At 43.7% G+C, this 22,590-nt stretch overlaps 1 protein-coding gene across 2 annotated transcripts; it reads right to left on the reverse strand.

Annotated features, from left to right (window-relative positions):
* Positions 1-10,480: 10,480 nt before the first annotated feature.
* Positions 10,481-22,575, reverse strand: U2AF1 (U2 small nuclear RNA auxiliary factor 1). Of its 2 annotated transcripts, none has more exons than XM_004452734.2 (8): positions 22,460-22,575; positions 20,045-20,132; positions 16,332-16,398; positions 12,715-12,764; positions 12,436-12,534; positions 11,852-11,985; positions 11,655-11,747; positions 10,481-10,779 (listed from the first exon to the last, which is right to left on the reverse strand). In XM_004452734.2, the coding sequence occupies exons 1-8, from the start codon at positions 22,501-22,503 to the stop codon at positions 10,623-10,625; spliced, it is 732 nt and encodes a 243-aa protein (XP_004452791.1). In that variant the 5' UTR covers positions 22,504-22,575; the 3' UTR covers positions 10,481-10,622. The 2 variants fall into 2 exon arrangements, with proteins under 2 accessions (XP_004452791.1, XP_004452792.1); XM_004452735.2 differs by lacking the exon at positions 16,332-16,398 and adding an exon at positions 17,198-17,264.
* Positions 22,576-22,590: the final 15 nt, after the last annotated feature.

A 22,590-nucleotide genomic window follows, 5' to 3' on the forward strand; every position in this document is an offset into this window, starting at 1 on the left:
TCGTGTGAACAAGTTCGTTGGGCCTTAAAATCTAAATCCAAATTCTCAGATTAGCTTGATCAGTAATGAGGTTGATGAAGGCAAAGAATATCGAAGTTAAAAACCTTAGAGCCAGCCTTCAGTCCTCTCACATTCCACATCTGACCTACCGTCCCATTGGCTCTCCATTCATTCAGAATATATCCCAGGCCAAGAATACACACGCACACACACTCACATGATGGAAAGAATACACACGCGCACACACTCACATAATGGGAGCGAGGAGAATCCAGACGTGGGTCATCTCTATATGTAGGCTTACTTGACACACCACAAAGCAGAACTGCAATTGAGGGGGAAAGAATTTATTTTTTTTCTTCAATAAATGATGCTGGATCAATTGGATATCCATGTAGGGGGAAAAAAAACCCAAACTAATCTCACACCATACATGGAAAATGCCTGGAGATTAATCACAGACCTCAACATGAAAGTAAAACCCCAAAGCTTAGGACAAAAATGTAGAATATCAAGAGGACTTAGGCGGGGAGCAGAGCTGGAACAGATAGGGCGTCCACCTACCACATGGGAGGTCCAGGGTTCAAGCCCCGGGCCTCCTTGACCCGTGTGGAGCTGGCCCATGCGCAGTGCTGATGCGCGCAAGGAGTGCCCTGCCAGGCAGGGGTGCCCCCCCCGTAGGGGAGCCCCACGCGCAAGGAGTGCGCCCCTTAAGGAGAGCCGCCCAGCGCGAGAGAAAGTGCAGCCCACCCAAGAGTGGCGCTGCACACGCGGAGAGCTGACAACTGGGGGTGCGGGAGGGGAAAGAAATAAATTAAAAAATCTTAAAAAAAAAAAAAAGAGGACTTTGGGGAGGGGAACAAAAAGCACCGTCCACAGAAGATGGATAAAATGGGCGAATTAATCTGAGGAACGTCTGTTCATCAAAAGGCACCATTAGGAGCGGGAAAAGGCAGCCAGACTGGCAGAAAGTTCTCGCCGCACACGTGACCGAGGAAAGCCGTGTGTACTACTCTACGAGGAACTCCCACGGATGAGGAAGAACATGAAGAATGCCTCGTTTCTTAAAAATGGGCAAAAGCCTGAGGGCGGCCCTTCGTGAGAGGCCGCGCGGGTGGCCCGCAGACCGCAGCAGGTCGCCTCGTGGGCCGTCAGCGAGGCGCACGACCACCCGCCGCAGCCCGCGCGGCACAGGCACCCCCGAGGGCTCAGCCGAGCTCGGGCCGGCCCACCCCAGACCCGGCGCTGCCCAGCGGCTCCGCCAGGCTCCCCCAGCGCGGGACCCCCGCCGCCTCCGCCTGGCGCCCCGCCTGCTCCGGCGTCTGCGCGCCGAGCCCCCCGCACCCTCGGCCCGCGCCCCACGGGAAGCAGCTGCTGGGGCTTGACTCGCGCCCCGGGGAAGGCGTGCCAGGCCCCAATCCGGGCTCTCGTCAGTGGGACCCTTGAAGGTGCGACGTCGTCTGTGGGCAGGACCCCTGAAGATCCTTTTAGACGCGGCCAAGGCGGGCGAGGCTGGGCCTTAATGCACACGACCGTCTAAGGAAATCCGACGCGGGGTCAGACAGACACAGGTCATAGAGACGCTGCTGGAGCCTTGGCGCTTTTTTTTTTTAAGATTTATTTTTTATTTATTTCTCTCCCCCACCCAGTTCTCCACTCTCTGTGTCCATTCGCTGTGTGTTCTTCTGTGTCTGCTTGCATTCTCGTCAGCAGCACTGGGAATCTGTGTTTCTTTCTGTTGCGTCATCTTGCTGTGTCAGCTCTCTGTGTGTTCGGCGCCATTCCTGGGCAGGCTGCACTTTCTTTCGCGCTGGGCGGCTCTCCTTACGGGGCGCACTCCTTGCGCGTGGGGCTCCCCTACGCGGGGACACCCCTGCGTGGCACGGCACTCCCTGCGCGCATCAGCACTGCACATGGGCCAGCTCCACACGGGTCAAGGAGGCCCGGGGTTTGAACCGCGGACCTCCCATGTGGTAGGCGGACGCCCTAACCACTGGGCCAAATCCGCTTCCCTCGGTTCTTCTAGATGCCTTAGATTATCAGTATTCCATCCTCCACCTGCAAAGATGTCTCCATTGGATTCATGCTTGAGCAGGTAAGCAACTCAATCCCAGAATCCCCTCTTGAAGATCTGTCTCTTGTACCAAGAACCACATCAATCAGGGTCTAACTAGGAAAATAAGAACCACTTCAAGTATTTGGAGCAGAGAGTTGGTGAATGCAAGGAACCGAATGCACAGGTGATGAAAGAGCTGGGATCCAAACAGGGAGAACGAGGTGTCCCAGAGGCTCGCCGAGCAGGAAGCCACTGCACGTCCAGGCCGGAGAGACCAAAGGAGCCCAGGACCTGAGTTGCCAGCAGGAGGTGGAGTCCTGGAGGGTAAAGCCCCGTTCCTCCCTTCCCGGGCCTGGTCCTCCCGGCGCCTATCACTGGCCGACTAGCTGGGAGCTCCTTGACATGGGCGCCTGGGAGTCAGTCTGCAGAGGTCAGCAGAGGTGAGAAGGAGAAGGCAGTAAGGATGAACCTGAGGGCAGGCTGGCTTGGAAGAGGTATGCCGAAGCTGGTTTAACATAAACATACCAATGTGATTGACTATATTGGTAGATTAAAGGAACAAGTATGTGTGAGCTCAGCAACTGATGCAAAAGGATTTGATAAAATCTTACTACACATCCTTCAATCTCTCAACAAAAATGGACCGAGGTTCTGCTCACATGAAATTGTCCAGTCTCCTGTGATATGGGAGTAAGACAAATAAACCCACACACCCCTTATGAGCCGTGCCTGGACTGCAAAGGCTGGGTCCCAGCAGGGAGGAGGCTTGGCAGAGACGGAGGCACCAGGCTGAGAGCGGGAGTCTTGAGTGGAAGGGAGAGGAAACAATTTTCGAAGACCTTGGGGGAGGAAAGAGCCGGGCACTTTTGAGGAATGGACAAAAACGCAGTGGGTTTAGCGCTTGAGGGTGGAAGAGGATACGATGAAGTCGGGAGGCAGCGAGGGAGCGCAGGGCTGGCAGGCCACGCTAAGGAATGGGGAGATGACTGGTCATTGCACCAACGTTAAAAGATTTGGCTGAGCCGACGGGCCACCTTCTCTTCTAGAACCCTTGGAGTCTGGCCTTGCCTCGGATCTTCCCTGCAATGGTAGGGTAGACTTATTCTAGATGTCTATTGTTTTCATATTCATTTAATCCCATCAGGAGTTTCTATTTGTGTAATGGTGACTATTGAGGTCCACTTGTCATTTCCTCCTTCTTCCCTTCCTCCCTTTTTAATTGGAGAAGTTGTAGGTTTTCAGAAAAATCACACATAAAATGCAAGTTTCCCGTATACCATGTACCATCTTGCGTTAGAGCAGTGCTCTTGCTGCAATCAATGAAAGGACATTTTTATCACTGTGCTTTTCACTGTGGTCCATGGTTCACCCTAGGTGTCACTGTTTGTATTCTACAGCCCGATGGACTTTTAAAGAAATGTATTCTAACAACCTATATACAACCAAAACTTCCTCCTTTAGCCACATTTGTTCACAGTGTTGAGCTACCATGACCACCTCTGTTACCAAAACTTTCCCATCATCCCAATAGAAACTCTGTACAGTTAAAGTGTTAACTTCCCATTCACCATCCCAACCCCGGCCCCTGGTAACCTAATGGAGCAGTTTGATACTGTTTATGAATTCCACAAATAGATATTGGATTGTGTTTGTGAACTGGTCTGTCCCTCTGGGCATTAGATTGGATTGGATTCAGAGGCTTCACTTTTACTTGATTAAATAATGATTAGGGCTTTGATTGGGCCATGTCAGTAGGTCATTGAGTTGGTGGGCAAGGACTCAGAGAAAACCACAGAGCAGAGAAGAGAGTTGGAATTTTGAGCCAAAGCCCAGGAAGTAAACACATGGGAGAAAGCAGAGCAGCTGAGCCTGGAGAAAATCGAGCCCCGGAGAGAGACGAGACTTATCCCAACCTTCAGCCAATGCTGGAAGAAGCTGGGACCACGGAGCCTTCAGAGGAAGAGGAAGGCTGAATGCTGGCAGCCATCTTGCTAATATGTGGCAGCAGACTTTGGTGAGGGAAGCAATTTATTCTTTATGGCCTGGTAACTGTAAGCCTCTATCCCAAATAAATGCCCTTTATTAAAGCCAACAGATTTCTGGTATTTTGCATCAGCACCCCTTTGACTGACTGATACACCTATATTTTAGTTTAATTCACTTATTCTAATTATTTCATATCACTGAGATCATACGATAGTTGTCCTTTTGTGTCTGTCTTATTTCATTCAACATGTCTTCAAAGTTCGTGTTGTTGCATATATCAGAACCTCACTCCTTTTTACAGCTGACGAATATTCCACCGTATATATGGACCACATTTGTTTATCCATTCATTGGCTGATGGACTCTAGGGTTGCTTCCATCTTTTGGCAGTTGTGAACATCGGTGTGCAAATAGTTGTTTGAGTCCCTGCTTTCAATTCTTTTGGATACATAGGTAGAAGTGGGATTGCCGGCATATGGTAGTTCTTACGCAAGTATACCTCATTTTATTGTGCTTCACAGATACTGTGTTTTTACAAATTGAAGGTATGTGACAACCCTGTGCTGAGCAAGTCCATCAGCACCATATTCTAACAGCATGCACCCATTTTGTGTCTGTCACCTTTTAATTTAGGTGTGTGCATTCCTTTTAGACATAATGGTATTGCACACTTAATAGACTACAGTTTAGTGTAAACATAACTTTCATATGCACTGGGAACCCAAAAAATTCGTATGGCTCCCTTTTTTGTGGTGGTCTGGAAGCGAGGCCGCAGTATCTCCGTGGCATGCCTCTACATCACTGAGGAGCCACAAAACTGTCTGCCACAGTGGCTGCACCATTTTAAACTCCCAACAAGAATGCTCCTATTTCTTCACATCCTCTCCAACACTTGTAATTTTCCATCTTTTTAATAGTAGCTATTCTAGTGGGTATGAAATGGGATCTCATTGTGGGTTTTTTTTTTTGTCTTTTTCTACTTTTTTTTAATTGAAATATATCACTCATACATGAGCACACATAAACAAAAATTGTAAAGATTGCAAACTTACAAAATAAACATACATAACATCACACAGGGTCTCATACATCACCCCTCCACCGACTCTTTGCACTGGTGTGAAACATTTGTTACCAACTGCACATTGTGGTTTTGATTTGCATTTCCCTAATGATGCTGAGCGTCTTATGTTTGTGTGTGTGTGTGTTCTTAGTCATCTGTATATCTTCTTTGAAGAAATGTCTATTTCTTCCAAGTTTTTTGCTCGTTTTTAAACTGCCTTGTCTTTTGGTTGTTGTGTAGGATTTCTTTATGTATGCCAGATATTAAACCCTTTATTGGCTATGTGGTTTCCAAATATTCTCTCCCATTGTGAAGGCTGTCATTTTACTTTCATGACAAAAGTTTTCAATTTTGATAAGGTCCCATTTATTTCTTTTTCTCACTTGTGCTTTGGATGTAAAGTCTAAAAACCATTGCCTAGCACATGGGCCTGAGGATATCCCCCTACATTTTCTTTTAAGAGTTTATAGTTCTGGTTCTTGTATTTAGGTCTTTGCCCCATTCTGAGTTGATTTTTGTATTTGGGGTGAGGTAGGAGATCACCTTCATTCTTATGTAAATGGAGATCTAGTTTTCCCAGCACCAACTGATAAACTATTCGTTCTCCCATTGAGTGGACTTGGCACCCTTGTCAAACATTAGTTGGCAGTTGTTCTAGTTTGCTCAAAAGCAGGTTCCACTTTTGGCTTTTAACAGTAGGGATTTATTAACTTACAAGCTTATGGTTTTGAGGCTGAGAAAAATGTCCAAATCAAGGCCTCATCAGGTGATGCTTTCTCTCTGAAGACCGGCTGCTGGCAATCCTGGACTCTTCTGTCACATGGCAAGGCACATGGCAGTGTCTGCTGGGCTCTCCCTTCTCTTCTTGGTTTCGTTGCTTTCAGCTTCTTGCTTCCATGGCTTTCTCTTTCTTTGTCTAAATAGCATTCTCTTATTAAGGACTCCAGTAAGAGGATTAAGAGTTGAATAGTGCAAACAAAAGTATAACAAAATAACATGGTTCCACTTACATATATAAGTTAAAAACAAGCAGAACTGTATTTAGTGAAGCATATCTAGATGGTAAAATAATAAAAACAAAATGATTATACCATAAATGTGAAAATAGTTTTCTCCTCTAGGAAAGTGGAAGAGTTTTATGGCCAGGGGCTGCTGCTCTGGGGTCCTGGCAATGTGCTACTTCTTGAGCGGCACTTAGTAACATGTTTATGTTATAACTGCTCTTTATGACTGACCCAGGTTCTAGATCCTTTGCTGTATGTCATGTATGTAATTAACAACATGGCAAGCATAGAAGACCGCTTAAGAAGATTCAACGCAAGCACAAATGTGAGTCTACTGAAAAACTTAAATGGGACAAATGAAAATATTTGATATAATTCATCCTTGGACTTTCAAAATAAATTCCACTTAATTGTGGCATATTATTTTAATACACTAGATCGTTAGCCAATATTTTATCTAGGGTTTTTGCATCCATATTCTTGAGATCACTGTATTCTTTTTCGTACCATTTTTGCCAGGTTTTATCGCTATCATCCTCATTATGTATAAAGAATGTGGAAGCTGTCCTTTTTCTGATTGGAAAAATAAGTAGCATTGACCTGGGCAACTGAGATGTGAGATGCTGGGGGTTTGGGGCAGCGGGGGAGGAGAGAAGAGATGTCCTTTCTCTTAGGAGAGAAGGACTGTCTAAGTTCCTCTGCAAGTAACCGGAAGAGTCTAGAGAAGCTGCAGCCATCACAGCCCGAGGTGATGTTTTTTTAAAAAATATTATTATTATTTATTTAATTTCTCTCTCCTTTCCCCCTGCCTCAGTCGTCTGTTCTCTGTGTCCACTTGCTGCGTTCTTCTTCTGCTTCTGTTGTTGTCAGCGGCACGGGAATCTTTTTTTCGTTGCTTCATCTTGTTGTGTCAGCTCTCCGTGTATGCGGCACCATTCCTGGGCAGGCTGCACTTTCTTTCGCACTGGGCGGCTCTCCTTATGAGGCCCACTCCTTGCGCGTGGGGCTCCCCTACGTGGGGGACACCCCTGCATGGCACGGCACTCCTTGCGCACATCAGCACTGCACATGGGCCAGCTCCACATGGGTCAGGAGGCCCAGGGTTTGAACCGTGGACCTCCCATGTGGTAGACGGACGCCCTAACCACTGGGCCAAGTCTGCTTCCTCTGAGGTGATGTTAAACTCCACATGGACCACAGACAGGGGAGAAGGGCAAAAGGAGCTGATGCAGGTAGACCTGTCCTGATATGTCCATGGCACGTCTAATTATACAAGCCCACACATCAGTGATTGTGTTGTATATTGAGTCAGTAGCACACTGGGACATCCTGGCCAATTTACCTAACCTCTCTAAACCCAGGTCCTCTTTCGTGAAGTGAGGCACTCCTATTCCTCAGAGGTTAGGTGAACTGGCGTAACGTACATTCAACACATTGGTCCAAACTGGTCCCTTCTCTCCTTCTCTGCCCTGTGTCAGCTACAATTCCCCTCTCCCTGGCACCTGAATCCACAGCCCAGCTCGTTGTGCTGCTTCCAAAGAACCCTGAAACCCTTCCCATCACGCCCCCTCAGTTGGCTCTTCCCAGACCCCTTCCCTTGTTGCTTCTCTGGACCTGAGTTCTCAGGGTAGGCAGCCTTGCAACACGAACTGCCTCTTCTTTTTAAGCTAGGCCCTTGCTTCTTTTTGTTCTGAAACGCTGGCCAAAAGACAGTGCTAATTTGGCATCTACTATGTTTTGCTCACCGCACCTGCCTAAACCTATGCTTCCCAAACCCTGACCCAGGGAAATACGAAATCCTAGGCACCCTCGGGAGGTTTTCGTAAAGCTAAACTTATTCCAGGACTGGCCTTTCCTCCGCGGCTGTAATGGGGCAAGTCCTTATTGTCAGAGATGCAAACCTAAGACTTAGGGCCAAAGTCTCTGGGGCTGCATGATAACCTCTACTATGGCATATATCTGGAATTTTGATAATAAAATTCAAATGCCTTCTTTCATTAAACGATGACGTTTGATGAGAGCAAGTTTTAAAAGTCCCACTTAGCAAATTAGAAGTTGGGGATCCTGTGTAGATCACCATTTCCCTGGAAAATTTTACATGGTCTGTAAAATCCATGAGTCTGGGAACCAGTGGAATAAACAAAGCTTTATTGGCCAGCCCATATGACATTTTAGTGTACAAAGACCCCGAGTCTTACTTTCCATCACAAAGTTCTAGAATGTAATTTGTAATACTATCCTTAGTTTTCTGCACTTTGAATTGACTCCACGCACCCCCCCCCCTTTTTTTTAAATAAATCACATTATTTTATTCCCTTTTGGTAAATAAGCAATCCTAAATCAAAAAGTGAGGAAGTGATAATTAACCAGAGTCTGGATACTGCAATTACTTTATCACCAAATCCTTTGTTCACTCAAAAAGAATCCTTTCCTCATTCAAAGGAAGCAAATTTTCTCCAACCAGCAAGGTTTTGGTAACCTCATTAATCCATGCTTTAGTAACGTTTAATAAGTAAGCTTATTTGATACGCTGACTCAAAACAGCAAAGAAAAAAAGCTGCAAAGTAGCAAAAAATAATTGAGATAATTCAACAGAACTGCTGAATTAAATGTGCTGATACCTTATTTCAACAGTTATTCTAATTTGGTTTTACAGTCTTAATATACATTATATAATATTTAAAGACAACAAACATTTTACAGTAATATTTGTACCTGAATTAGTTACAAATCAAAATTATTGCAACTGACCTTTCCTCACCACCACTCACCCCTTTTTAATCTGCTTGAACCTAGGACTTATGTAAAAGTTAACGATTTGCTTCCCTATCAGTAGTTTAATGGGCTAATTATTAAGCTGCTCGGTATCAACTAAGACCCCTACATACCACAAAAGAGCAGCACCCCAGACGGGGATGTCTTTGGAACAGACTCACCCACCTCATTCCAGACCTGCACTTGGGGGCCCAGAGAGAGGGAGGTGGTGAGGAGGACCCCGACTTTACTTTGTAAGCTTACTGTTCTTACTTTGGTGACAATTTCAGGACTCTTTTAATGGGATTTTCATTTAAATTTTAAATAGAAGTTAACTTTCACAAGAAAAGCTGATTCTAATCAAAGTCAAGACACAAAATAAAATACACCTTTCCTCCTTCAGATTCAGTGGAAATGACTGAATAATCTCAATTTTGACTGAAATTAAGATAGGAAAAAAAGAAATATTTGTATTTTTTCCCAGGGTGGTGAATAGAGAATATAAGGATTTAAACGAAATGACCTAGTCTTCCAACGAAGAATCACCAAGTGTTCATCCAAAATCATTTGCCCACAAGAGCAAAATTGTATATAATTTCTACACAGACCAAACCCAGATAAAACGAATGTCCGATCAACAGCCACGCTTAGAAGTTTCACATATACTGGTCAAGTAAGGTTTCCTTCCAGGGGGTCGCTAAGCGTGGTTATCTTATACTGGCTTTGAGTACTATTTACTGATTGAGCAGTGGGAGCAAGTCGGGAGACAATGAAGCAGGGCATTTCATGTTCCCATCTTGTTCAGACTTGGGAGGGGTCATGCCAAAGTCCACCAACAGCCATGAACGCGTCTAGGCAGCAGCACGGAGCCGTGTTTTTGGTTTGCCTTCCTGCACCTTCACTTAGGAATGAGGAAAGACTTCCTCTCAAGAAGACAAACTGCTCCCAGTACTGAGACACGGTACTATGACTGAACAAGCTGACACCTGGCTGCAAGTGCTCAATTACCAACTGCCCCAACAGTTCCATTACCAGCAGAGACCACCCACAGAAGTAGCCTTAGGGGGCAAACACCAGAAAGGCAGGTCTGCCTCACAGGGACCTCAGTGTGGAGCCACGCAGTGCTCAGCTGTGACACAACGCTGCCCGACTGGTGGCTCTTGGGGTGAATGGACACAGCTGCGTCTTCTGTGCCTTCAGGGAAACAATGCCTGGTCCCTTTTCAAACGAAACTAGAAAAGTCAGATAAGTAAGAGTAAAGTAGCACGCAAGGTCCACAAGCTGCATTTCCACCCACGTCAGCTCTCCTCTAAATGCCAGTGCGGAGCCGAAAGGCTGTGTATTTAGGAGCTGTGGCAGAGCAGTTCTAAAATGAGCCACTCTTCTTAGGAGCATCACAGAAGTTCTAGATCACTTGTTGATATGAGGGCAACAAGAAACAGTCTTGATTTCCTCTCATATGAATTTCTCTTTAACCGACAGCTTTACTCTATAGCCTAGGTTTAAAAATATGGTTTCATTTATACCCAAAGTGATCAATGAATATTAATCTCTACCGCATGACTGAAAGCTGGCAGGTTTGTAAAGGAAGACAAAAAAGAAATGTTACACCAATAATACTGTTATCACTACAAATTTTATTCAGAAACCCATCTTTGTGTGTTTTTTTTTTGTTTTGTTTTTTAAAAAAAATTCCCATTATGAACTGGCTTGGTCAATCAACTACAACACTTCCCAGCAGACACACAATAAAAATGGCTCAGAATCGCCCAGATCTTTCCCGATCTCTCGATCGCCTTCTGTCACGCTCCCGTCCCCCACCGCCACCGCCGCCGCCGCCACCGCCGCCGCCACCGCCACGTCCACGGTCTCTAGATCGAGATCTACGTTCACGAGACCGGGACCGAGACCTATGCCTGTAGACCGAGAAAAAGAAAACAAGGTTGGGGGCATCAAAAACCAAGTGTGGAACACAAAATCACAACTACTACCCAACACTTTAAAATCCTCTCATCAGACTGACAATGCCAATAAAGATAAAAATGTTGCCTGAACCATAACTAAGGTATACCCTGATCTCAGATATTAAAATGCCAGGCAAAAAACCACATCTTAGAAATGAACAGATAGAATAACCTCTATCTTTCATATATAGTCTGACACAACAGTTTTTGGGGGTGGGGAGAGTACAGTTCTTTTTCATGCTTTTTTGGGCTGACAATAAAACAATCTTCGAGAACGCTTGCATTTTCTAAGATCTATAAAACAGGAGCAGCCCCGGATCAGGCCTCAATCTAACTCTGAACAGCCACACCAGAGATGTTCTGACATCTCGTTTCCTTTCTGTTGTCACCTGACTGTCCTGATTCTTTGCGGCAAGGATGACATCTAACAACCCCCACCCCCCAGTAGAATAAAACAACATAGCCGCCAAGCCCCAAATCTCCAGGGGAAATGGGAAGTAGTTAAAGGAAGGTACCTGAACTAAATGATCTAACCAAGAGAATAAAAAACCGTGTACCGAATCACCTCATGAGCATAACTGAGGTTCCACACTGATTATCCAAATCGTAGTGGTCGCATCTAACTGCCCCCTTGCTTTGTTACTGGGAGTTTGAGCTCTACTCGAGAAGTAGGAGGAACCAGACATGTGTGCACGTTAATATGCTTCTTTACAGAGTACATTTTTATGTTTTAAAATACGTACTACATTCTAAGCAGTGCCTTAAAAAAAAAAAAAATGAAAACTAAATAAAGAGCACATGGCACTTTACAACAGATATGTACTCACTTCTTACGCCGTCGCCCGTACAACTCCCGCCGCAGTTCTCTAGAAATGGGCTTCAGGTGCATGAAATTACAGAAGCCACCTCGTGTACACTCTCTGTGGATCAGAACCAGTAGTTACCACGGCGTGTCTACACATGGCTTTACTTGGCTTCATTACAGTATTACTTGAAAGAATAACCCCCCAGGCTCCAGACTCACCCCATTTCATACTGACGACAACAGGCTTCTCTGAAGTCAGTCACAGGTGAAAGTTCAGCATGAATCGGCTGTCCATTAAACCAACGGTTATTTAAGTCAATCACAGCCTTTTCTGCATCTTCTTCCCGGCGAAACTGAAAATCAAATAAGCCAAAATGCTTGCCACTCACACTTAAACGACAAGTATTTCCAGTTACTGATCTAAGTATGTATTATGTGTTCACTTAGGAAAAATAATGAAGGTGGAATAGTGTTGTTGAGCAATTTAAAAACCAGAAAATCCTTTATTTACAATTAGATTACTTAAGTTCCCCACTCCAGTCTCTAACCAACAGCAACTAAAATATCCTTTGCTAAAGAAACAACACACTTAATAACAAGCTCTTAAAGTATCCTTTGCTGAAATAACTTCACACCCCACTGATGGGGCGCTCCCACCAGGCTAGTCTCTGACCCCAGAGCTGTGGGTCAACCCACCAGAATTTAAACGCCGATCACGCAGAACTCTCAATGGTAACAGTACAAAGGGCTCTGCAGCCTTTGCCAGGCAGCACCGAAAGCTCCCCTCACCACTTCAATCCTACCTTGACATAAACATTCCCGACGAGATGATCTCCAAGATTATCACAGACGTTCATCTCCTCCACTTCGCCATACTTCTCCTCCATTTCTGTAAAAACCTCCTGATGCAGGAAAAACAGCGGCGTAAGGATCAACACACATTAGCAAGAAAAGGGCAACAGCATCTAACTTTCTAATTTATGTTTAAGCATTTTTATTCATAGGGAAAATGTTCTGATTCCTTTCAAACAGATATACAGAAGGCAAACAGGTCTATCAGGTTCAAATAGTCCGTGTCTCACCTCAAAAAACTCATCATAGTGCTCCTGCATCTCCACATCGCTGACAGCACCTGGCAACAACAGAGATCTTGCTGGTTAGAACATGGAGGTGACCAGGAGAGAAGGCTTGTCTTACGATCACTGCTATAACAACACTCATCAGAGTGCTGGAGAGAAAATGTAACAAAGTTGCACTCTGCTGGAGCACTGAAGAGACTGTGTGACACAACTAACTGTTAATATTTTGAAGTGTGGTGAGATTTTAAGATGCCCCCTTGACAGTCTCAATTCTGGCTAGTAAAATAATAAAATCACAAGTTTTAATCAGCACCATAGGGCCACATTTTCACAAAATTTGTGAAGAAAAAGACTCTCAAGTTAAGAAAAAATTTAAATGGAATTTCCTCCCTTTAAGATTGAGAACCGAAGCCAGTAATGGCACCGATTTCTCCCCCTTTTATCAGGTTAAAATGAAGGCTGAAATCAGTAAGTGATGAAGAGCTTACATTCCTAACTAGTTTCTTTTACAGATTATCAGCCACACAGAATGCTATGAAATTCTTTCTGATGCAATGAAAGCCCAAATAACCATAACGACTTAGGATAAATACCAGGTACCACTCCAATACTTTGGATGCCCCCCAGATAAAGGGAAGGGCATAATGCTTTGTTGAAGAAAGCATTCTTATTTTCATCTTCACAAGTTCACTCTTCACAACCCATGTGCACTGAATTGTGAAATTTACATTCTACTGCCATAAGCATTTTCTCTGACAAATTTAGTCTAAATGGGAGAGTTTTCTTGAGCTAAATCTGAGAAACTGCAAAGCTTGTGCTCAAGAAACTCACGTCCCCAACCGTTGCATTGGGGATCCCACCAAGGGCGGGCTGGCTTCAGCGCCCGGTCAGCTCACTCCTCCAGCCTGTACCTTCCACAGCCAGACTTGGGGTGAGGCGCTCTTGTGGGCCGCCTAGACTGTGCTACCCTTGAACAACTGCCCATGTGGCTTGAAAACCCCTTTGTTATTCAAGGTAAGAACTGCTTCACTCTTTTTACTCTGAGAAATGATCTAAGTCACCTTCTCAGAAGAGGGGGCCTCTCTCTATATTTTGGTTATTTTTGTTTGGTTAATTTCCAGGAATCCAGCTTGCTTTAAAAAGCAAAACTTACTGAGTGCATTAGGCAACAACTACCATTCCTGACGGCCCAGCCAAAGCTATCACAAAATAGTGAGATTTAAAGGCTATCAACATACCTCCCACCCTCAACAAAAATCCAGTTAACAGCAGAAAAGCCAGCCAGAGAGAAGCACATTCCTAAGGACAGATTTTAATGCTTAAAATTCAATTCTTTCTCCACATCATAAAGTGTGAGGAGGAAAAAGTTCACATCCTCAAATTTTTAACAATGATGAGAAAGTTCTGGTGGTGGCTATTTTTAAACTACTGGCTGTATTCATGCTATTTCTACTCTGCTACTATATAACACAGCATATTCTGTTTTAGTAACTTCCAGAATGTTTTAAAAATTGCTTGACAATGGGCATATTTTATCTTCTATATTCTGCTCAAAACTTTTGGATTGATCAAAATGACTTGAAAAGCAGAGACAAGTTCAATAAAAAACTGACCAACTAAAAATTATCTTAATAACTCAAAATATTTTAAATATAACTTAAAAATACCCAGTTTTCTTACAGAAAAACTTATTCAACTGGGATTCATTCACATGTAATCTTAATTCAAGCAAAGTGTATATTTCTACATATGAAAGGGTATGCTAAAACAAAACCAAAAAGGAGGTGAATTTTAAGGAATTGAATCTAACTGGCCAAAATTTCATTGTAAAAGTCTGTTGTCAAATATTTCAGGTTCATCAGCTTAAATCAATTTTCTTCCTAAATTGTAAAATCAGTGTCATTTAATCTGTATAAGCTGGACCCCAGAATTTGAATATTTATTAACAGCTAAATTTTAATTCTGTAGCATATGCAAAGAAAGATTACTGTGAATTGCAAACAACACAGAAAACTAATACAACATTCTACAGTCAATAAAACACACACAGTCCCCAAAGAAACAATAAGGGCAAAGAAATTTTTAATTGTTGTTAAGTCTACTTTTCATTTACTTTTGCCCCAGGAGAGGGCAGGGCTGTTACAAAAATTATTTAATGAGTCATATGTAACCATTTCCCTCCACCTATTGATCTTATTTCAATTAAAAAAACAAACAAATAAACCCAAACCTGAAAACAAAAACCCAAAACAAAAAAAAACAAAAAGCAGGTAGTTTAAACCAAGGGTTACACCATGTAAATTCTGTTGTCATCAGATTCAGGGATGAAATGATCTTTCTACTTTCAGGTCAGTTCCAGCACTGACCACCACTGAGTGTCCCAGCAGGAATAATGAGCACAATAACCCATCCTCACATGGAAAGAGGCGCACAGGTGCGTGCAAGGGCGCAGAACCCTGGGTCCTCACCACCGGGGACCAGCCTGAGTGTGGTGACAACTACCAGGTTATTTTACGGCATGGGTCACCTTAGAAACCGGTGGGCTCCGATTCGAGTGTATATCCGAGTTAGGCTTGTGGCAATCCAGGGGTGCTGTTTAAAAGCTCCTTCTACTCATTTTCACTGCTTTGAAAGAAACTGGTGAAGTATCTACTCTTCCTTGTTGGACCCCTGGATTTTTAAGAGTCCAGACTGTCTCATTTTCAATTTATCCACAAAGGACTAAATCCCAATGGTTCTACAGCTGGAAAGTTATAAAAATTAAATTTTAGTTTTCTGTTCTTTCCAATGATACTAATCTGTATCCTGTTCTCCAAAACCACCACTCTGTAATCACAATATCCATAACCTAAATTTAATATTTCCCAGCACAGCAATAAACCAGTAACGCCTATCAAATGCCCAATTTAGATCTAGATCCCTGCGAAGTACCCTTTATTTTTCCAAAGGTAGTAAGCTAAAACCTAAAATTGGAGCTTAAATGTATGCAAAGTATTGAAATAAAAACTATCTTTTCTGTCAAAGACTCTTTGAATTAAGCAAACCCAGAATGGTCAGGGTATCAGGCTGGTGGCGAGGCAAACTCAGGGACCACACAACCGGTGGGTCCTCAGCTGGGACCCTCTCAGAACAATGTTCTCCCAGTGTGTGACCTCCAAAAGAGTGTTTAAAGTTATATTTTTAAAAAAAGGCTTATAAGAAATGCAATCTAACAAATAATTTCAAAATAATGCGTTTTTTAAAAGTACCTGAAAGTGAGGTGAACTTTCACATATGGTTGCCCTTAAGAGGGAAAACTATAACCCAACATTTTAAATTCCAAGTCTATTTCCCCGAGGATGACGGTTAAAGGAAAAGAGCAGTAGCTCCTAGCTATGTTAAGGGGCACCATTTCCAGTCATTTCTTTCTTGTTAAAGGAAGTGGCAGGGGTCCAAATAGCAAATAGCAGTTTTCTGGGGGATGGAGGTGGGGCGGGGGCAGGGAGGGCACTAGGACAAAGCTTCTCGACACCTTTAAGGAAACGTGGTCCTTTACACTACAATGGCAGACCAGACTGAGTCGACACTGAGCTCTGGCACGCAAGCCCAGGGAACCAGTGAAGGAACTTGTATGAACTTACAGCGCAAACCGTCAGCAGACTGGGAAGAGTTTTGAGGGTTACGGTAAATGTTCAAGAGGGCAATGGTCTGAAATACAAAACGCAACAACTTTATATTACGGAAAATTAAATGTAAACACTTAACCGGTTTCCTTTGGCGATCGCGTCAGACGAGACTCAGTGCTGAAAAAAGAGCAAGTTATTTTCTTCAGAAGCAGGGGGTGTTTTCTCTTAGTTGATGGCTGCCTCGATACACCCTAACACTGCAATGCAACAGAGCTCTCGTGATATGCTAATATTGTATTTCTATGGAATGTAAAAATTTGCACCTCGCAATTCTAATCCAATTTAGAGTGCAAATAGTTTGCCAAGCCATTATACCGAAATGTTCCTGGGTGTTATCTTAAGAAGAAAATTGTAATGTCATAGAAATACAATAAGTACGTATCATGAAACCTCTACTTCCTAGGGAAAGAAATTATAATGGTGAAATAAAACCCACACTTATTGGGCAACTTACCTTATTGACTCCTAAATAGTCCTAAGATTTTTGAATTTCACAGAAAGAACTCAATAAATGCCAGGGGTTCAGTCACTGTGGAAACCAGTGGCCGGCTAACCATGTTCAATGTTTCACAGGGCCGGACCACCTCTCACCGAACAACATCCACCAGTGCGAGGGGCCCGGCCAGTGAGCCTCCCTAGAAAAGCCTCCTGAACGTGGGCAAGTGTCAAGTTCTTGCTGTGTGCACCAAGGAGGCCACCACCTTGTCCTGTTTGCAACAGCTCTATGTCAGCAGCTCAGGAGCTACCAGGATGTGTCTCAATTAAGAGTGGGCTCTTTAACACCATTCTTTTAAAAAAATTTCTCCAACTGTGGGACTTACAGTGTGAGCCGTCAGCCGTCTGTGCACTGTTTTGGGGATTACGATAGATGTTTTGAATCAAGATGGTCTGCGGGGAAAAAAAAAATAAAAAGGGGAATTCTACTGGCTGCTGTGCATATATTAGACAATTGCAAAGAGACAATTTGTTTGCAAATGGCTAAACGTTTTTTTTTTTCCCGCAAGTCAGACACTTGTGTTTTGACGAGTCCACCAAAACCATCATATTATGAAAACAGAGTTTGAGCAGTGACCGAGGTCAAGTCAGCCAGCAACCAAGAAGAAACTAATTGTTATTTTGAGTAGTCCCACATTATCAGTATTAAAGTGTTTTCATACACAATAACTAATAGAATACTAACATTTTCTGGTACTTCAACCTGGCAGGCACTAAAATGTCTAAAAATTCACATTATAATCATATTCCCCACACAATACCATTTTTTGAAAACCAAATGCATAACTCAACTGTATGCAATACATTCAAGTTCTCTAGTGTCTTAACAAAATAGGCACACCAAACAGGTTTCTTAACTCAACTGGATACCGGGGTGTCTTTTTTACACTTTCTTGGTGGGATCTCTGTTTACATAATACAATAGCTTAAAAGATTTGCTCTTTTCCAATCCTTTTAGGAAAAAAATCCTTTTAGCCCTTGTGCTTTAAACTGGATCAGGCAGACTTGAAACCTTACATTGTACCGTTCTTCTTAAAACCAAGTTGTCTGAAAAAACAAACCATGTTTAAGTTAGTAGGCTAATATATTACATAAATCTTAACTTCCATATCACTGTAAGAAGCTTAAAAAGAAACCCACACCGAATTATACTAGAAATTAATAAACTGCATGATTTATAAATAAATTTTCTGGCTCAAAGGCATGTGTGCAGAGCAGTCTTGTACATGGCTTTGCTGCGGACTTATAAAAACCAGCCAAGTCCACTCCTAGCTTATGGAAAGGAAGGGAAGGGAAGGGAAAGCCTTGGTCCCAGGTCTGCAGGCTGGAAACCCACCTGGCGGAATCATCTAGTAGTGAGAGCACATGGAGCCCACACCTTAACCTGAGCGGGCTACTTTTTAATCTAATCCCTCTGCCAAGGGCCAAGCATCTATCAGGCCCTGTTCCTTCCCTCGCCACCAAGAACTGCCCTGAATAAAAATCTCTCAGATTCAGATGGTGGGAAACATGGTGCCCACTCTAATGAAAAGCTATACTGAGCCCAGATATTTAACAGTGTATTTATTTTAGGTGTCACCCAGGTAACCAACAGAGGATGTTTAAACAGAAGAAATGTCACATAAAGGGGCAATGCAGTTCCAGTAAAATCAGGGTGGCTAGTTACCTAAAGCCAACCAAACCAAATAAAGTGGTGCTTAAACTAATACACACAATCAACCCATCAACTTTAATGGGATCACCAGACTGTTTCGGTGTCCACAGTACTCAAATCAAAATTTACCATTAACATCCTGAAGTAACAGATGATCCCAAAACAACCAACCAACCTACCTCTGGCTAGTTTAAAGAAAATATTTAGGGGACAGCGTATCTCTTTCTTAGCCTGACAGTGGGTATACCAGTAAGAAATCTCAAAAAACAAAACAAAAGCCCCAACTACTCCCCCTCCCCTGCGAATTGATTGTACACTTAAGGTGCTTGGTTATTGTCCCACCTATGGCCACTGGCTTAGTTGGGAAGGTTTATTTCATAAATCAAAACACTATTTTTAAATATAACAAAAGAGTTTAAAACAACTTCTCCAATAATTTGAAACTCACAAGAAGAAAAATGAAAGACATGCTTAAACTATTAAAAGACAGATTCTTGTTACACTAACCACTAGCTGAAGAGTAATGGGGACAAAAAGCCCCCCACTCCCAATAAAACACAATACTCTGTGAGAGTTTTTATGGGCTTGAATTGGACCATACTAATGTCTCTTTTTTACAGCTCACTTATACCAACTGGTTGGTTTTCCTAAAATAGAAAAACATATAAATATCTGTTCTGTTAAGATAAAATGTGACTAGAAAGAGCAGAGCTCAAAACCGGGCCAAGCAGTTACCCTGATGGTCCAAGATTACCCATTCAGACTTCAGGGATGGCTTAGAAGGAACTCAACAAAAATGCAAGAAAGGATTTTTCAAATTCAGAATGTCCTGGTGAACAAAAGCCCAAAATAACAGGCATCTCTCATTTAACCAAACAGGACTACTATGAAGGGTAATGACCCATCTTCTAATGCCAGGCTTCAATTTTAATGTTTCTAGGAAAGATGATACCACCTGCTGCCTCCTCACCTAGGGGACCAAAAGAGTGGACCGTGCTCAGCAGTACCAGAGAAAGCTCTGAGCAGCACGGCACAATGGGTTCAGGGGCAGATAACCCCTGGATAAGGTCTGGTAAAGGGGATATGTCACTCTACTGTCCCGAGAGCAAAGAGCTGAGGTCACCCAACAGCCCCGGTGTGGGCAGAAACGCCTGAGGAAGCCCATGTCGGCACTGTCACCCTCTGGATTCCTGTCTTAGGGGGAGACAGGAGAATGGCAGGGGAGTTAACATTAGTTACAGGTGACATACAAATGGTAACTGCACCAGCTAAAAGAGCGCCTCTTTTTAAAGTTTCTCTGATGGTAAGAACAGGGAGTAGTGCCCTCAGACCTTCCACAGGGGGTGTCCACCTATCTCATCCACACAAACTAAACACACACACTCACTTAGGAACATAAATGGAAAACTAGAGGGAAAAATGACTTGCCTAATATATGGAAATTACTAACTGCTCCTGAAAGGCACACAAAGTTTTGGTAATTTACATGAAAACGGGGAAAAAAACAAAACAAACAAACCTGGCTAAAGGTCGGTTTATTGTGCAACCGAGAGCATCTGTCTCCATGACGACATGCTCCAATTTTGAAATAAAATGAACAGTTGACTCTGTAAGGGAAAGTAAGAGCTGGTTATTTTGTTGAGAAATATACAAAGCACATGTTTTATATAGTAAGAATAAGCTGACTGGCAGCAGGCACCTTCCTCTTCCTCGCAGTATTCCAGGACTAAGTAACGCCAATATCCCTACAAACAAGCTACTCTTTCCATGAAAAGAACACTCTAATTTTATGAACTGTGAACTGCTCTCTTGAGGACGCTAGCACAGTGTTCCCAGGGCTCAGACCCTGACCTTGGTACCAGCCTCCTGGCTTGGCCTTTCCTGGTCTCAGATGCCACGTGTAAAAAGAGGAAAATGCCAACCTGGCCCTGTTCCAAGGATCAGATAGAATGTATATGTGCTTCATACACAGTGCTCCTTAAATGCTATCATTATCTAAATAAAAGAGAAAACCAAGTTCAGGTCCTCTCAGCTGTGATATGACACCAGTAGGAAATGTCTTAAAGTAGTCTAAAGTAAATAATTTTCCTGGATTCAATACACTTAAAACAGTCTATTAGGAAACTCAACCTGCCTTTAGGACTACAACTTCTGTCTCCGCCACAAAGTCCTCCCTAAAAACTCTTCAAATCAAATCAAAACCAGCAGTGAGCCAGCACAACAGCAAAGCCAGTGGAGTAAGGGGTCTGTGGTGAACTAGGACCTTACTAGAGGGACCCTATTCAAAATTAAACTTGTGGAAGTGGAAAGGTTAGCCTGTAGATTCACTTCGTTAGCAAATGCCATTACATTTAGACAAGCAACCCAGAGAGTTAAGACTGAAAGGGCTTCAACCGCAATCAAAATCTGAGTGAAATGAAGAGTGACTAGCCATTAATTCAATATTAGGTAACAATAAAGATGAGCAAGCCTGAATTTACTGAGAAAATGACTACTACATATATTTGCAAACGTATTTATAGGTCTTAATTTAGATTATCTAACTTGACCAGACAATAGTATTACATCTTGAGGGAAATCACCTAACATTAAGGACTTAATGTAAAAATAGCTCAGAATGAACCACCACCTGGTCTAACCAACTAATATCTAACTGATCCACATGATTACAACTACTGTTCCTGTAATTCCAAATATGGCTTTCATTTCACTATGTCCAGTTCAAGTGAATTAAAAACTTTGCTAGGGAAGCGAATGTAGCTCAAGCAGTTGAGCGCCTGCTTCCCCCCACAGGAGGTCCCGGGTTCAATCTCCGGTACCTCCGAAAATACCAATGTACAAAACAAAACAAAAAAAAACAACGAAAAAAACCCACAAAAACTTTTCTTGCAATAAATCTCAGTGACCTGCTTATTAAACTGAATCAAATGAGAAGTGTGACTTATAACCACAGACAAGGTATGAGAAAGGCTAATACATGCCTGGATATACAGGAATGAGCGTAAATTTTTAATTGCTAGAGACCTATTATTTTGTTTCTAGCTTAATTAAAAAACAACAACAACAAAAAACCAACTAAAAAACCACCCCAAAACAAAACAGGTAATAGGAACCATCAACATTTTTTAGGAGTTGCTCTTGATCCAATTCTAAAGCTGATTTCCTGAAAAGTAGTACGTGGCAAGGTGACATTCGAACAAAGACAAGATTAAATTCTTTACTTTTACCTCAAAAATTAGAAAAGGTATGCAACCTAAAAAAACAAAGCAAAAACTTTTGCTTTATGTGGGAATGGCATCTTCAACTATTTCTAAAACAAATACGTCCCTTACGGTTAACTAACTCAGAGGTCTCCAGTGATACTTTTTCACGTCAAAAAAAATCCTATCGCCGGTCCGATCACCACTTAAACGTGCCGGAGACGTGACAAACAAAACTCCCACATTATCCCAAATCATCTGGCGACTAAGGGGGGCCAGTTTTGTAGCACAGCTCAGCCAAGGCGACATTAAAAAGCTGAAAGTTGGGGAGAAACGTGTTAGCACTTGAGAGATCACGATCCGCTAGAGACAACTTGAGCACAACTCGAATCGGCTTCCGAGAGCTGGCGAGCGCGGAGGCGCCGAGACCCGGGCGCCAAGGCCAGCCCGGTCCGCCGAGACCCCGAACGCGGGCCTCGAGTCCCACCGCCCACTCGGAGCGCTCCATTCATCCGCCGAGAGGCCCAACGAGGCGACGGCGCGCGGGGCCGGAAGGGTCGCCGCTTCCCGCCGCCCGCTCCCCTCCCCCTCCAGCCCGCCGGCCCGCCCGGGCCTCCCGCCGCCACCCGCCCGCGAACCTGGGGACGCCACCCGCTCGGGCCTCCTGCCCGGTCTCCCCTCGCCGCCGCCTCGGCCTCCTCCCCTGCCCCGGGACGCCGGCGGCTCCTACTCACTTGTCTTTCTCAGTGCCGAAGATGGACGCCAAGTACTCCGCCATTTCCCACCCGCCGCCGCCGCTGCAGACGCCGCCGACTCTGGCGGACGCCCGCGGGAAACGTCACCCGAACGCGACGACGCTCTCCCC

This window comes from Dasypus novemcinctus, chromosome 4 (assembly GCF_030445035.2).
Source record: "Dasypus novemcinctus isolate mDasNov1 chromosome 4, mDasNov1.1.hap2, whole genome shotgun sequence".
NCBI lineage: Eukaryota > Metazoa > Chordata > Mammalia > Cingulata > Dasypodidae > Dasypus > Dasypus novemcinctus.